Here is a 17,636-nt window from a genome sequence, read left to right as displayed (position 1 = left end):
GATAACAACAAGTTAAACATTGGTAGCAATAGCTTTTCTTTTTCCTCAAGTGAAGAAAAGCGGTTTTCCGCGTTATTTAAGGTATGTCACTCGCTCAATAGCCAAAGTCTGATATGAGTTTGAGTTCCCAGTGTTTCAATCAATAAATTACTATGCATAAGTATTTTTCATATGTTCTTCAAAACCAAGAATTCTAAGCCGTTTAGATGACCTAATTCGCTTTTAACTTCACTTTAGAGAAACAAAACGACAAACACTTAGGTGAACACTTTAGACAAACCCAATCAACTACATTTAACATTTATCTCTTTGTGTGCTTTTGCCTTTTTACTCTGAGCTCTTTTGTATGTATCTCTCTCTGAGCAGTTGTTCATCTCATAGTTGTATGTTTTTTATCAAGCTGGTGTTTGCTATTACTTTTTAAAATTTTTATAGGATGGCTTTTTCATAGTTATTTGTCATACAGATTTTTTTCACACACAATCATTTAAGTTTGCATAAGGTCTCACTTTCATTTTTGTGCACTGTTACTCCTTTTAATTGTTTTTATAACGTTAACAATCTATTCTCATTCACCAACACTCAGTCCGCACTTTCTATGATCCCGAGACCCAACCACTACAAAACTCGCTGAACAAAAGTCTGAAATTTCCAACTATGCAGAACTTTTAAAAGGCATCATCTTACCTTCAAAACGTGCGCTTCTGTCAATTTCAGCCATCACACACAGAACAATGCAGTTTTTAGGTGATCTGTCAGTTTGTGCTGATAACAGTGTGGGTCCACAGACAAAGTTCCCGTAGTACGGGCCACCGATAAATGTCGTTCCTAAATCCCCAGTCAGCTAGTTTTAAAATTAATCATTCAAATAGAAAATGATGATGCAGACTTCAGAATTAATAGAAGAGAACTGCTGGTCAATCCTTTATTGCAGGTTAACGTTAACAAGAATTACAGAGTCACCATCCGGAGTCATTCTGGTTGAAAAGATCAGTGGAGTCCTACATGAGACAGGAGACCTCATCACAGAGACAGTGAAAGCCGTCTGGACAGTGCGTGGTGCTCTGTGTTCTCAGCTGTGCAGCGCTACAGAAGATTCAGAATATTCAAACAACGCGTGCATGTTTGAGGGACCTGCTAATCTAACCTAGTGTCTGGCTCATACTGGGACTTCTTCACAGCTGTATGCTTTCACTGCACATGGACATCAGCATTACACTAGTGGCTGTTAGAGACACAGTCTCTTTGTCTGAATATCCTTTACCTTTGTCTTTTAGTTTGGTCTTTGCTCTATCTGATGGAAGTACACCTACCTCTCTCTCATTCACACACATCTTTCACACACTCTCTTTGTGTGTTGTGTTCTGTGTCTGTGTGTGTGTCTGTCTCTGTGTGTGTCTGTCTGTCTCTCTCTCTCTCTCTCTCTCTCCCTCCCTCCCCCCCAGCTCTTCTCCACTGCTCCACTCCTCCTTCTTTTTCCACTGTATAACCCTGTAGAGTTTAGAAAAGGACCTCACGTCTGTTTTTGAGTAAAGCCTGTTTCTCTGGTCTGGGGAATCCCTGCAGTTCTGCTGCTGCTCCACCAGAGAGCGCACTTGCAGCAGTCTCAGAGGTGCTCGGCGCTGAGCGCTAACTTCACCTAGCTTCACATGCTCTCTCTCTCGTGCATATTATATAGACCTGTGGAACACTTTACCTTGTTTGTGAGTTACTTTGAGTAAGAATTACAACACATCAGTCAAATCATGTTTTTCACTTCCTGCACTTAACTATCAAATCAAATTTATTTATATAGCACTTTTTACAACAGATGTCACAAAGCAGCTTTACAAATGTCCAAGTCCAAACCCCCAGTCAGCAAACCAAGGGTGACAGTGACAATTAAAAACTCCCTAGAGCAGGAGGAAGAAACCTTGAGAGGCAACAAGATTCAAAGGGGGAGGAAACAAACACACTAAATCTATCCTCTTCTGACTGCTATCTGTTCATAAACTCTTAGAAAGCTTAGATCAGCCTTGGATGGCCTACCAAACATTAAAACACCAAAATAGGCTTCATAGTATTTCATACCCAAAAGTAACTTACACTGAAGTAGGTATAATGTAATAAGTGCAATGCAGTCACTCATTTGTGGGGCGATCCAGATCCAGAACTTCCCATTCTCAGGAATGCAGGCTGCTCTCACGTCTCAGATCCAGAACTCTGCGTGGGCGTGTGAGTGGAGCAGGGGTGCTTCCTCTACACTGGTCTGTGTCTGGACCTCTGCGTGGGTGTGTGAGTGAGGCAGGGGTGTGTGAGTGGTGCAGGGGTGCTTCCTCTCCACTGGTCTGTGTCTGGACCTCTGCGTGGGCGTGTGAGTGGTGCAGGGGTGCTTCCTCTACACTGGTCTGTGTCTGGGCCTCTGCGTGGGTGTGTGAGTGAGGCAGGGGTGTGTGAGTGGTGCAGGGGTGCTTCCTCTCCACTGGTCTGTGTCTGGGCCTCTGCGTGGGTGTGTGAGTGGCACAGGGGTGCTTCCTCTCCACTGGTCTGTGTCTGGGCCTCTGCGTGGGTGTGTGAGTGGTGCAGGGGTGCTTCCTCTCCACTGGTCTGTGTCTGGGCCTCTGCGTGGGTGTGTGAGTGGGGCAGGGGTGCTTCCTCTCCACTGGTCTGTGTCTGGGCCTGCAGAACAGCTGGTGTGCTGCCTCACGTGGGTCTTGAAGTACAGACATCTCCACCTCCACTAAGACAAAAATGGACATGGACACACAATTTCTATACATTACATCTCTCTCTCTCTCTCTCTCTCTCTCTCTCTCTCTCTCTCTCTCTCTCTCTCAGTAGAACATAGTTAAAGACTGTTGAAGCAGACCGAGATCTTTAATTTGTGGACATTCAAACCTACAATATGACAAGTGGTGACTATTAAACAGCTTGTATTCAGTTTGAATCACTTGGGTGGAACCTAGCCAAGGCTGTGCTAGTCATTACTAAAGTCATTTTCCTCTGATAGTAGTTTGGTAAAAGTACAACCTTACTCCTACTATACACACACAATCACGTTAGAATAAGTGTTGATGTGTTGCGTTTGGTGCCTTCCTGGAGTTTCCATCTCAGGTGAGCAATCACCAGCAGAAAAAGAAGAGTCACAGGTACAAAAACTCCACCACAGAGGATCCAGGCCGGTACTTGTTTCAGGAGCACAGCCAGCGATGACATGGCTCATCCCACAGCTGAAATGCTCTCACTCACTTTGTGTGTGTGTGTGTTGTGAACTTTCGGCTCCATGTGAGTAACCTGTGATGACCTGCATAGATTTAGTGTTTGGTTAACCTCACTCAGCCCTTTGCCCTACAAGACTGCACTAACATGGCAGTAACAGCTTGGCCAAATTGCAATAAAATGTGTTCTGTCAGTTCATTAGAGTACTCCCTGAATTAATCAGCCTTTAGTTTATATGTACCCACATTTATTTAGTGTATAGAGATTTAGTGGGACAGTCAGTTTATCCCGAATCTCGAATTCCACACATTATTTTAATACCCTATATATCAACAATTATATCTAAGGAAGGCAACTACAATAGTAAAACATATTGTATGTATGAATGGACATTCGGTCTCTCAGAATATCCAGTGAAATCATATAATGTATTCCACCATTGCACATATGGTATTTGATGCATATTCCATCTGTGATTGCTACACTGTTCTACATTTGGTCATTTAATACATGGAGGGCTTTTACTCATTTCTGTCATTGTGTCTCCTGGTTCTTCCTTTCCTGCATCTGGCTTGTGTCTTAACTCCAACCTCTGAGGACTAGAGAGAGACATGCAAGGATATAATTTGAGGACAATCGTGTCAGTCTGTACCACTCATCAGCCCATCAGAGAAACAAACGGCAGTCTGGTCGTGTCCTCTTTGTGTTTTAAGTAAATAGAATCTGATTGTCAACTATATTTTAATCAGAAACTGAAGACTGAAACAGCAGCATTGTGTTGCTTACACTTTTCTCCTAAGCACTGAAAGGAAATTGTAGGGAGAAGTCAAAGTACAAAAAGAAATCTCAAGGTTGTTGGAATTTTGTGTATGAAATGCTGACTGTAATATGGTTGTCAGCCTGTTTGGTGCAGCTGTTGGGTAGGGCAGCCTGACAAAGTGATCACACTGTGTGTGTTTTCATGGCTTTGCATTGGTTACTACAAGATCTCCTGGGTCAAAGGTCAAACATACTGCTGGGCATTGGAAAATATAGATGTTTCTTTTTGTTTCATTTTAGAGGGTTTTATTATTTTTAATTTAAACTTAAACAGTGTGTTGATCAAGTTAGTCAAAGAGTCCTTTAGTTCAACTTGCCACAAGTTTCTGTGTTCACATAATTAATTGTTAGATGATAAAACATGACAAGACACCTTTGTGATAAAAGACGTATTCAGTGACAATGAGAACTGACCAAAAAACTATAAATATAAGCGAAACTGTAAGAGTTATTTAGATTGAGTAACAACAACAGTGGGTAATGGTAGCTCAGCGGTTATGGTACTTGACTTGTAATCGGAAGGTTGCTGGTTCAAGCTCCACCACTGTTGGGCCCCTGAGCAAGACCCTCAATTGTTAAGTTGTATTCTTATATAATTGTAAGTTGCTTTGGATAAAAGAGTCAGATAAATGTAAACAGTCAAAGAATAAAATTTATGACATAGCTAATAGAGTAATAAACTGATTCCAATGAAATAATTTTCACATTTAAGTATTATGCAGTGTTCTGCAATATCAAGGTCAAAGAATTGGGGGGTTTTATAGTATTAACATGGATGTAAGAAAATGTGTTAGTTTCTCTGTTAGGAAGCCCATGAATCAAACATTCAATCTCTGGAAGTTTAGAGAACATCCCTGCCCACTGTGGAAGATCTTTGTGATCTGTTCTGTTTTTAAATAAGCAAGCTGTTTACTTTGGGTTTATCACCTGCACCAGGTATCGCTCTGCTATTATATTTGTAGTGTGGTGTCCTTCATTTCGGAAATGTTTCTAATTCTATTTCACATAAATACAAACACAGAACAAAAAAGGAATCTAAACACTATGAAAGGGCCACATTCCATCCCTTACTAGGTTACCTGTCTTGTCATACTTTACATCTCCATGGAGATGGGCCTGTGGCTGTAATGACTTACATACCAAGGAGACAATATTTCAACATATGGATGGTGCAACAGACGCGTTTGGACAAGCAGGTTCCTGTTTTGCGAAGGAGTATTGCAAAGGCTGGATGTTGAGCAATTGACAACAGTGCTAAGTTGATCCTCAAATTTAAATGGACTATCAAAAATAAAGTTAAGATTGATTAAAAAAGGATAAATAAAGTTACACTGGGACATTCTTGGTGTTAACCCTCCACAATCTGTTTCTTTTTTCAGTCACTGGTATTTTCTCACTCCTCATTTTCCTTCTTTAGATGTTTCCATCACTTGGCACCGTCACATCTATTAGCACTTCTGTTTTCTGCATCTTATCCACTATCACAAGGCCTGCTTGTTTCGCCACTACTTCCTTATTAGTCTGGATCGGGTTCAGCAGGAGTTTAGCCTTGTCCTATCTAGTTTCGACAGATGAGTTGTGTCATGAGTTACAGAGTGATGTATGGATTCTACAGAAGGCAGGAAGTCTGGTATAACTAGATAGTAGAATGAGCAAACTCTCACTTGCATCTAGATTGTATCAGGTTCACTGGAAAGACATGTTGTTTCATCAGAGGTGTGCTTTTCTTCCCCAGAAGAGAAATGCATACATCCCTGCTATTCACAGTTAACCTGCCACCTGGATATTAAGGCTAATCAGGCCTATAGAAGGTAGACTAGCCTGACTTCACTGCCCACTATGAATCAAGGAAATATAGTTGCAATGTAGAAATCATAATAGACACTTTGATTTTTAAATGAAGAGCAGAATTTATGCACAAAGAGAGCCAGTTTAAGACCAAACCAGATTAATTGTTAAAGAATCCTGAGAAAATGCACAACGTAAACTGTTCTTGTGCTTCAGATGACCTGCTCATGAGAAACCCCTGCATCAGCTCGACAGCCCAACACTAACTGCACAAGCAAAACTGTTCAAAATGGTTTCTTTTGATGCCACTGTGACAGTAACAAGTGCATCTGAGATTAATCAAACTTCAAAGACCAGGTGGCCTTTCTTCAGAACTTCTTTCAGAACTTCTGGTTTTCTTCAGATCTTTAACTGATAAGAACTTTAACAGAGACTTTTAGCATCTAAAAGGGCTGTTCTTGCCATCACATTATTACTTTCATGATATCATTTATGATATTCTGTTTTTGTACAAATTGCATTAAATTTGCAGTTCCATTTTATCACTCCCATCTTACTGTGTGATTGTGAAAAAGACACAATGGCAAACACTCCTTAAACATAAATTAAATTGCATCATATTCCTCCCACGCATATCCATGACATAAAAAGACCTGTGTCCTGTGTTAATGAGTGTCCTGTAGATGTCTTTGTATAGTAAACATCTTCAGACACAAGGTTTTGTCCTTCAGGAGTTTGTGGGATACACAGATATAAACTTCACAATTGACCATTTTCAGCTGAATGTGGAAAGTCAGTAATGTCATAGATCTACAATGGTGCAAAGTGGATGATTGTATCATATTTACTAAATGGATTAAATTTATTAAGAACGAAGCAAATAAACAAATAAATATATAACGTGACAAATCTGAAATAGGCGGTTTGTGGCAGTCCAGCACAACTTCATATTTGAATTATCTATAGGACTTGATAGAAAAAATGTAAGAAATGCATCCCTCAGCATGTCTTCCAGCGAACCTGTTGACACACGAGGTGCAGAAGGTGTCGCTTCTATTTTCTAGTTAGACTGGTCCTCCTCACTTTTGTAACAATATGATATCTGAAATAGGTCATTGTGGCAAGCCTGCAAAAGGTTTTGTTTAAATAATGCACAGGACTTTATGGGGAGGAGGGATTAAATTTCTGGTGTATTTCCTATATTAACCTAAAGGCAAAGGAAACTTCCTTTTTCTTTATCTTTCATCACCTTGTCTTGGGTTTCCTCAGACCTTTGACAGCAATTTCTTTCTGTGTAAGAGGCGGGGTGTGCATGGTATAAAGGTTCTCCAGTGAGACCTCAACACACTCAACCAGCAAGACGTACAAAGAGTTACAGGTAAGGTTCCCTTCTTAGTATTTGCACATTTTTTATTTTAGGTTCACGAACCAAAACATAGTCCAGTTGTTCTGTTTGATGATATCATTCTAATCTCTTTTACTGAATTATAGGATAACACAGTTTACAAGTCTTCCCTGGTCTTACATACAATGGCTAACAGCAAAGGCAAGCTTTAAGTTATTATTTTCTTCAGAGTGATTGATTGTACTTTTTCCAATTCTTTAGGACATGAGAAGGTTTAGACATTATACCAGCATGGTTGTTTGACCACATGTTTCATTCAAATATGTTTTAACTGAATCACAGAACTTGTGCCAACCAACTCCGTATGGAGTCCAGGATTCACAGAGGAGCTTCTCCCAACTTCTAAGCAGATATCCCTGCTGTACCACATCTCCTACCTGTGTCTGGCTAAGTTTCCAAACTTGGAGAGGCTCCTCAGGAAGCGTGCTGTGGAAACCCAACTTCTCTTTGGATCCTCTGAAGCTCTTCTGCTGAAGGTATGGTGTCAATGTAGGGTGAGATCTCTGGTCGTTTCTGTCCGTCAGGAAAAAAATTATTTAGAATTAATTCATAACAATCAATGACTGTATTGTGTAAAACACTGGAATCCAAAGTTATAATAACAGATTTGATGAACAGAATGGATATTCTAATGAACTTACAGCAACACTTCACCTTAAAATATCAGACATAGCAAAAACATATCAAACTGAAAGTTTTAAGTTTTCTTATTAGAAAATGTGTTAATAAATTATTTTGCAAATTAATATAAAGCGATATTCAAAACTACATGCCACCATAATTAACATTAGCCTTAAAAGAGAAATATAACCAACTGAAAGCATTCTTATTAGTAGAACGCTACATTTTCAGAATAACAAAATAAAGTCAGAACTCTGGAACCAACCTGTCCAGGAACTGAATCAGTGACCTCTAAAACACTAAAGAAAATGTAATGAAATATCCAATAGATTTAAATAGCTGATTAACTAAATATATAAAATGAACAAACCAAATATTAAAAATACAAAACGATTTATTTTGTACAATTTCTTTTGCTCCATAGAACAAATGTGATTATTTCAAAAGGACTTTCTCACTGTCATAATGACACATTAAATAAAATTATAGCCTTCCCGTTTGGAAAAAAAAATTTAATTCCAGATTGAAATCCAAATCCTTAAAATAACACAAACAGTTTATTTTAAAAGTTCAAGTTCAAAGTTCAAATTCAAAGAGGTTTTATTGTCATTTCAGCTATATACAAATACACAACAAAAATGAGACAGTGTTCCTCCAGGACCATAGTGCAACATGAAACAACAGTGCAACAGACAACATGCTACACAAGTGCAAACACTCCAATATAGTGCAAAAATGTCATTAAATAAACATTAAATAAACAATAATAAATACAGAACAGGACAAATACAAAATGAGTAGACAGTGCAATTATTTAGTGCAGTACACAGTACTGGGCATATGTAAAGCGAGTTGTGCATAGGAATCAGTGACATGCTACCCTGAACATAGCAGTCACCAGTAGCAGCCAGAACAGTTCAGAGTACAGTGCTGGTTTAGTACAGTACTCTAGCAGCAAGTAGGATAATGTGCAAGACTGCAACAGGAGTGCATAGTTTATTTGTGTGAGGTTTGACTTCAGCACTAGTCCGATGCAAAACAATGTGTGAGTGTATGTATAGATATGTATGTATGTATGTGTGTGTGTGAGTGCGTATGTGTGTGTGTGTGTGTGTGTGTGTATGTGTGTGTGACTGTGTATAAGCATGTATAAAAGTGCCGATTTTGGAATCTGAATTGGAATTGTAGTTAGCCAGTGTTCAGGAGTCTAATGGCTTCTGGGAAGAAGCTGTTGCACAGTCTGGAGGTGCGGGACTGGATGCTGCGGTACCTTCTTCCAGATGGCAAAAGGGTGAACAGTTCATGTGAGGGGTGTGTGGGGTCTTTCACAATGTTGGTGGCTTTCCGGATGCAGCGTGTTATGTAGATGTTCGTGATGGAGGGAAGAGAGACCCCAATGATCTTCTCAGCTGTTCTCACTATTCTCTGGAGGGTCTTGCGGTCAAAGGCGGTGCAGTTCCCAAACCAGGTAATGATGCAGCTGCTCAGAATGCTTTCTACAGTATCTCTGTAGAAGGTAGTGAGGATGGGTGATGGGAGATGGGCTTCCCTCAGCTTCCGAAGGAAGTAAAGATGTTGCTGGGCTCTCTTGGTGGTGGAACTGGTGTTCAGGGTTCAGGTGAGGTTCTCCGCTAAGTGAACACCAAGGAACTTGATGTTCTTGATGATCTCCACTGAGGAGCCGTTGATGGTAAGCGGGGAGTGATCTTGCCTTGCTCTCCTGAAGTCAACAACCATTTCTTTTATCTTGTCAACATTCAGATACAGGTTGTTGGCCTTACACCAGTTCACCAGTTCTTGCACCTCCTCTCTGTATGCTGACTCGTTGTCTTTGTTGATGAGACCCACCACGGTCGTGTCAGCGGCGAACTTGATGATGTGATTCGAACTGTGCATCGCTGCACAGTCATGAGTCAGCAGTGTGAACAGCAGAGGGCTGAGTACGCTGCCCTGGGGAGCACCAGTACTCAGTGTGGTGGTGTTGCAAGTGCTGCTCCCAATCCGGACTGACTGAGTGAGGTCTACCAGTCAAGAAATCCAGGATCCAGTTACAGAGGGAGGTGTTCAAGCCCAGTAAGCTCAACTTTCCAATCAGATGCTGAGGAACAATGGTGTTGAATGCTGAACTGAAGTCTATGAACAGCATTCTTACATAGGTGCCCTTTTTATCCAGGTGTGTGAGTGCCAGATGAAGTGTGGTAGAGATGGCATCATCTGTAGAGCGGTTGGAGCGGTGCGCGAACTGCAGGGGGTCCAGAGAAGGGGGAAGCTGGGTCTTGATGTGTCTCATGACAAGTCTCTCGAAGCACTTCGTGATGATGGATGTGAGTGCAATGGGACGGTAGTCGTTGAGACACAACACCACGGGCTTCTTAGGCACGGGGACGATGGTGGTGATCTTGAAGCATGTTGGGACCATGGCGCAGCTCAGAGAGATATAGAAGATGTCTGTCAGGACATCTGCAAGCTGGTCAGCACATTCTTTGAGCACACGACCTGGGATGTTGTCTGGTCCAGCAGCTTTCCATGGGTTAACTCCACGCAGAGTACACCTCACATCAGCCGCCGTCAGGCACAGCACCTGGTCGTTTTGCGGAGGGATGGGCTTTTCTGCTGCAACGTTGTTCTGCGCTTCAAACCGTGCATAGAAGTCATTCAGTGCATCTGGGAGGGTGGCATCACTGTCACAGGAAGGTGATGTTTTCCTGTAGTTAGTAATGGCCTGAATGCCCTCCCACATGCGCCGTGTGTCACCCGTGTCTTTGAAGTGTCCATGGATCCTCTGTGCGTGTGCACGCTTTGCTTCCCTGATCGCACATGACAGTTTGGCTCTCGCTTTTCTGAGAGCCTTTCTGTCACCTGTTCTAAAGGCTGAGTCACGGGTGCTCAGTAGCATGCGCACCTCAGCAGGCATCCATGGCTTCTGGTTGGGGCATGTGGTGATGGTCTTGGAGACAGTAACATCATCAATTCACTTGCATAACATATGATCAATGGAAGAAAAATGAAATAAATGAAGATCACAACTGACAGATGTTCAGTAGTAGAGGTTTTGTAACATAATAGCATCTGTTTCTATATTTGAAGAGCATGTAATCAGAGCATGTTCTCTGTTAGCTGGAAGTTTGCTTTTACATATCAGGAGAAAGAGTTGTGTAAGATGAGACAGACCCTCTGGCTTGGTCAAAAGTCTATAAACTCCTTCCTCTTGGGGCTGATTATCATAACAGGTGGAGTGATAATCCCCACCTCATTAGGTGAGGCAGATGGGGTTGATGGTTCCGTGTAAATTCTTCATGTTATTAGGAGATTGATGTGATCTGCTGTGTATTCTTATATGATCAATCTAGACAAAGAGTTAAAAGTACTACAGCTACAAGGTCACACAGTGTTAGAGTACATTAAGGAAAAAGGTTTAACCAATCAGTATAATCAAATTATTTCACCACTTCAATAAACTATTCACCTCAGTGCTTCACAGTACACCAGTAAACAGTTAAACAGTTAAAATGTTTTACAAGAGAGTCATAATACAAGCTGCTACTCTACTGCCTCAGTAACTGACGCTCTAGAACAGAAACCGTGATGATCTTCAGTAATCAGACCTGCTCAAGTACCACAGAACCAATATGGAATTCAGGAAGTGAGATGTTTGTAATCACATCACCATAAATATCTCTGAATCCTTAATGAGCTCAGTAACTGTGTTGTAGCCAATATGTCCATCACATGGAGGAACAGCAGCAGCAAAGGTCATATAAGGTGGGAGGTAAATGTTAAATTACATTCTGCATATCTTATGTTATTCCTTCCACCACAGTGTATGGGCATCAGTCAGACCCTGGTTTCATCACTGTTTCCAATGCTGATACATGCTATTGAAAAAAACAAACCAACACTGGCGGTAAAGTACCTGGAAAAAGCAAGAACCTGGATTGATGAACTTATTGCAGATGTGGACAAGATGGTGCAAAGGTAACAACATGTATTTTTTGCAGCCTAGATCACCATGATGTATAGAAATGGTGTGAAGCAGTGCTGTTCTGTTAGTAGAGAAATGCATGTCAGATTAATAGTTTGAAAGTTAAATAATTATTAGCTTTTAGAGTTCTTCAATTTCAGTTTTATTCTGGTGTCTGTGACGCCTGTGCTGATGTGAAGATTGATATGTAGTACTTTAAAGCTGCACTATGTAGATTTTTAGAATTGGCGACCACTCTGGTGGAAGTATGCAACCGCATGAATCATGAGCATTTTGTAAAGTGGGTTGTGCTGCCTTCCATTTGCCCAAGTGAATTTATCTGATGATTGCGAGTGCATTCATGTTGAAGGAGTGTTCACAGAGAATTTGATCAGATCTCTCTGGAATGCTCTCTCAGGATGTAAGTGAATTATGTAACTTACTCTTGTAATCATCCAACAGATACGCTACAGCCTGGTAGCACAGGCATAATGTTAGACAAGTTTAATTTAAAGCTATAGTTGCATACATGAAAGGAGAGAGATGGTAGCACTGGAGATAATCTGAGAGATTAAAGGTTTTCCTTGTTCAGACATAAGAGGACAAACTCTGAAACAAAAAAGACACTGTCAGCAAAGTGATTATATAATAATATTAGCGAATTTGCCAGCTAACATTGGCTACATAGCTAAAACAGCTTAACATTTACCTTGTACAATACACAAGATAACAATAAATTCCTAATCAATAACAAATTGCTTGTTTGCTTGCTAGCTAGCAAACCACCAACATAATGTACCTGTTCAGCAATCAAAAATAAACCAACATTCCTGAACCCCTGCAGGCTGTTGACACCCCTGAAAAGTCAACACAATGTGTAGGAGTCACATGCGGGTAATGCTGCAGAGGATGACTGGGGTTGCCGTTCTGATGTCTCCATATGAGGCAGTATCTCTATCCTTCAATTCACTGACTTTCAGCACTGTACACATGCACAGGTATATCAGAACTGTGAGCCACGCCCCCTGTAACATTACTCAGGGAAACGGCCAATCGAGCCGGACCTTGTTTTTGATCCTGTGCGTGTGATTCGTTAATTCATAAAAACATCTGATGTGGTTCAGAAAACACTTGCCAAATCCGCCCCAACAGTTCTGAATCTGAATGAATATTTCATGCTTTATAGGGTGACTTGCAGAAAGACACTATATTTTAGCAGAAGGTTTTTCCTCTTGGCTTAGTAATGTGACTTCTTTCAATTTTAACAAACAAATGTTACCTAGTGCAGCTTTAATGACACAGTGACATAGACTGATAACAAATAGCTGGAATCTTCTCAACCTACAGACACACAAAGTAAATGAATGTTGACTATTTTCACACTTTTAATATTTAGCTATGTTCAACACAACGAAGATGTGGCCACAACTACCAGTGACATCATCACTGAAAAGGCAAACACTGAGGCCAAGTCTGAGCAGCTTTCCAAGGAAGTTCAGGAAATGGAGGGAGCTATAAAGACCCTTGAAGAAAAGCTTGCCGGAGTTAGGAACGAGCTTGAAGACACCAAAAGGAAGATAGATGCCAAAAACCTGGAACTTGAGAGTTATGTAAGGGACGTGACAAGCAAAAGCTCAGGCCTCGGAATCTTCGCTGCGATTGTGCCGTTCATTGGGCCAATCGTCAAGTCCATTTACGATGCCGCAACATCCCCCGCTGCTGCTGCAAAAATCAAAGCTCTTGAAAACCAGCTGAATCAGCTCACCTCTCAAAAGACGGCTCTGATGAACCAACAGTGGAGCATTGAGGTCCAGCAGATTGACTTACAGATGAAACTGGCCAAAGTAAAAATCGACAAGGGTGAGTGATGATTGGGTGATGTCTGCTGGATGACTGTTTTTGGTTATGTATGCTTGTCTGTCTGTTAACAGTTTTTTGAATAAGCTCATGGGTTCTGTGTGTAGTGTTACTGGACCAGTTCATCTCCACACATGTACATTAGTAAATGAGACTGTAAACAATCTATTTTTAAGAATACAAAAGTACACAGAGCTCTGAAAACACTTCCATAGCAAAACACTGCACAATTTTCCTGTCCTGTACTCATTGTTGGTTTAAATAAGCAGTCTGTGTTTCTGTTTGTGTGTACCAGGCTCTATACCCAGCCCTGTCCACCTGAACGAGGTCCAGCGATATCTGACTAAAATCCAGAACATTCTGATTCAGATCAAAAACTTCTGGCAAAAGGTGCACAGTATGTTGGGTGTCATGCAGAAAAAGACATTTGTTAATGAAGATCTTGTTGATGAACCTGAACTTAAAGAAGAATTTGTGAATTCAATCCAAAAGGCTTCAGAGGTAACTGATATATGAAACAGTTACAGTAAAGTAAAATTACAATATACAATGACATTTTTTAAAATTCAAAAACACTGCACATTAGAGTAATGCTTGATAAGTATATTGTGGAATCTATTGTTCATTATGTAAGTCAGAACAGTTGTCCAAATGGTTTTTGTATCTCTTTTACAGATTTGGTCAAATTTTGGTGGTTCCTGTGGTAAAGCTGCTGAAATATTCAAAATACAGTCCAAGGATGCCTATGCGTTCCTGGAGATTGATCCATCGTCTCTCTCAGACGCCGTGTGGCAGGAAGAGTATAACAGTGTTATGGGACAGCTACAGGAAATGAAAGTCTTGAACCAGACTCCAGCAGCCATCCAAAACTAAAGCACTAAATACTACTGTGCATTTCTCCTCTGAGGCTGTCAAATCAAATACTCTGTTAATTGGTGGTCATATATTGGTAATTTTTATAGATAATATTGATTTTCTGTATTTAGGTACAATCAGTCATTCCTTTTTTAATCAGAACTATATGACCTTGTAGTCAGTCATACACAATTTACAATGTATGTGTACCTGATTAAAATAGCGTAGCTTTCTCATTTAAGCCTCAAATCATTCAAGGCTGAAAAAAAAATCTTTTTCCTCTTTTAATTTCCCATAATGAACTTTACTGCCATGTGAAACTGGCCATTACAGCAGCTCAATGAATCTGTTTTTCAGAGCCACCTACTTCCAAATCTTTGTGGCCAGCGCTTGTGTAAATCATGAGGTGGCAGTAGATCATGTGTGAGGAGATCCAGGAGCATATAGACGCAACAGCTCCAAGTGCTCCAACTAATGTAGTAGTGTTGTAAACAGACCTGGTGTTGCTATGACAACTGTAGTATGACAGGTCACATGAAGCCACATAACATGAAAATAACACAAAATACCCATATCAGTGAAAGATTATCTTGAGTCTTTAAGAACAGAAGTTGCCTTTTTGGGAGAGTTCCACCATTAAACAGTATTTTATGCAAATTCCATCTGTGTATGTGCAACAGGTATCACCTTTTTTTAAAAAAAAAACAGCAACACCACCAGTACCAGGTCACACAAGTTTAATACAATTTAAAAACCATAACACTAAAACACACAATGAGTGGAAAATCTGGTTCTGAGTTTAAGCACAAATGGCTTCAATGACTTTTAACGTGGTCACCATCACACGTACATGAATCACTTCATCAGTACAATTCCTGATAAATATTTCCACACCACACCCAATAAAACCTTACATTACTGAAAAACTCAGAATCAGGAAATACTCATAGTGGGAACAAAAACGTGACTCAGCTCCCTGCACACAAAATACACAACAGATTATCCCACATCACGACAAAGTAAGCACAAAATCAACAAACAAAACACATTACATCATACTCCATTTTTACCAAAATTGCGTTCACCCGCTCAAAACGTTTTTACTTTTCCCACCGCCCTCCTTTCATTCAGGATGCAAGCTGCTCCCAAGTTGCCTATAAAACAAATACATCAGCACCTTAAACAAACTCGACTCCATACCAGCCCCGGGATCGGGTCACGTTAAAAAGAAAACACCCGAATCACTAACTGCTGCACCGCTGCTGTTTTCCTGTGTCTGTTCGCGCCGAATAGAACACTTTCCTAACCCGCACTTGCAGCCTCGACTATCTACCGACTGTGATGATCGCCACCTCATTCAAATGTCACTTAATGATGTCAAGTGACCTACAAAAAGTGGCATGCAACAGCTGGGGTGAATTGCACAGCGAGGACGGTGAGAAACAGGTTTCTGGAGGCAGGGCTGAAGTTGTGCAAAGCTAGAAAAAAGCCCTTCATCAATGAGAAGCAAAGAAGAACCAGACTGAAGTTAGTAAAAGACCATTACGACTGGACCGTAGAGGACTGGAATACGGTCATCTTCTCCAATGAGTGCAATTTTAAGCTTTATCCAACACCTGGTCGTGTAATGGTTAGACGGAGACCTGGAGAGGCCTACAAGCCAGAGTATCTCACACCCACTGTGAAATTTGGTGCAGGATTGGTGATGATCTGGAGGTGTTTCAGCCAGGCTGGAATCGGGCAGCTTTGTCTTTGTGAAGGACGCATGAATCAAGCAACTTACAAAACTGTGCAGGAAGAAAACTTGCTTCCTTCTGCTTTGACAATGTTCCCCAACTGTAATGGTTGTTTTTTTCAACAGGACAATGCTCCATGTCACACAGCCAGGCCAATCAAAGTGTGGATGAGAGACCACCAAATCAAGATCCTATCATGGCCAGCCCAATCTCCAGACCTGAACCCCAATGAAAACCTCTGGAATGTGATCAAGAGGAAGAAGGATGATCACAAGCCATCAAACAAAACCGAGCTCCTGGAATTTCTGTGCCAGGAGTAGCATAAAGTTACCCAACAGCAATGTGAAAGACTAGTGGAAAGCATGCCAAGACACATGAAAGCTGTGATTAAAAATCAGGGTTATTCCACCAAATATTGATTTGTTGACTCATCCTAAGTTGAAATATTAGTACTGTGTTGTTTATAAATGATTATGAGCTTGTTTTCTTTGCATTATTTGTGGTCTGAAATTTCTGTAACTGTTTTGTTATTTTGACCATTAGTCAATTTCATGTGTCCAAGTTAAACTTTAATGTCTTGACTGATCATGTCCACCACCAATTAACAGTTTATTTGATTTGACAGCCTCACAGGGGAAATGCAAAGTAGCATTTAGTGTATTAGTGTTGGATGGTTGCTGAAGTCTGGTCCAAAACTTTTGTTTTCCTTAGCTGTTCCATAAAACTGTCAGACTCTTTCTGCCACACGGCGTCTGAGGGATGATGGATTGATCTCCCAGAACAGATAGGCCTCTTTTCACTGTATTGTGAATATTTTAGCGACTTTATAACAGAAACCACCAAAAGCTGACCAAATCTATAAAAAAGATATAAAAAACATTCAAACCACTGTTTAGACTTATATAACGAATAAGAGTGGATTTAGAATGGATTCCACATAATTCCTGTCACATATGTGTTACGGAAAGATGGATGTGTGTGTGTGCTCCAGATCCACTGCCAGGATTTCCACCCTGATTGAGACTCCGCCCCTTTCCTTGCCGGCTTTCCCAACCAACTGTGTTGGCTATTTAAAGGCCCCTCCCAGGAGAGAGAGAGAGAGAGAGAGAGTGTGTGAATGAATGAATGAATGAGTGAGTGAGTGAGTGAGTGTTTCCTCATTTTTGGACTTCGTCTTTGGCTTCGCCCTTCCTGCTTCGGCAGTTGTGTATATATACCTATATACATATATATAGATTGTGTAAATATCGTTTGTTTGGTATTTTGGTGTTGGACACTAGTGGTAGGGAGTGACTGCTATTTTTGTTGGCCGTTTGTTTTGTTTCTGTTTTTGTGTTAGGGAGTTAGGGAGTTGTGTTGTTATGATTAGTTAGTGTGTAGTTTTATTTAATTAGTC

The 17,636-nt window shown here is 40.7% G+C and overlaps 1 protein-coding gene across 1 annotated transcript; it reads left to right on the top strand.

The window, feature by feature from the left end:
• The first annotated feature begins 7,094 nt into the window (after window positions 1-7,094).
• LOC118241791 (uncharacterized) lies at window positions 7,095-14,753 on the top strand. Its single transcript, XM_035528774.2, has 7 exons — window positions 7,095-7,183; window positions 7,297-7,351; window positions 7,493-7,686; window positions 11,652-11,806; window positions 13,189-13,652; window positions 13,945-14,150; window positions 14,325-14,753. Exons 2-7 carry the CDS (start codon window positions 7,336-7,338, stop codon window positions 14,520-14,522), a joined length of 1,233 nt encoding a protein of 410 aa, XP_035384667.1. The 5' UTR covers window positions 7,095-7,183; window positions 7,297-7,335; the 3' UTR covers window positions 14,523-14,753.
• Window positions 14,754-17,636: the final 2,883 nt, after the last annotated feature.

The sequence above is a fragment of the Electrophorus electricus genome, chromosome 2 (assembly GCF_041902795.1).
Source record: "Electrophorus electricus isolate QZ-2024a chromosome 2, ASM4190279v1, whole genome shotgun sequence".
Classification (NCBI taxonomy): domain Eukaryota; kingdom Metazoa; phylum Chordata; class Actinopteri; order Gymnotiformes; family Gymnotidae; genus Electrophorus; species Electrophorus electricus.
The sequence above is the reverse complement of the archived record's forward strand: the minus strand, read 5'-3'. Positions and strand labels throughout refer to the sequence as shown.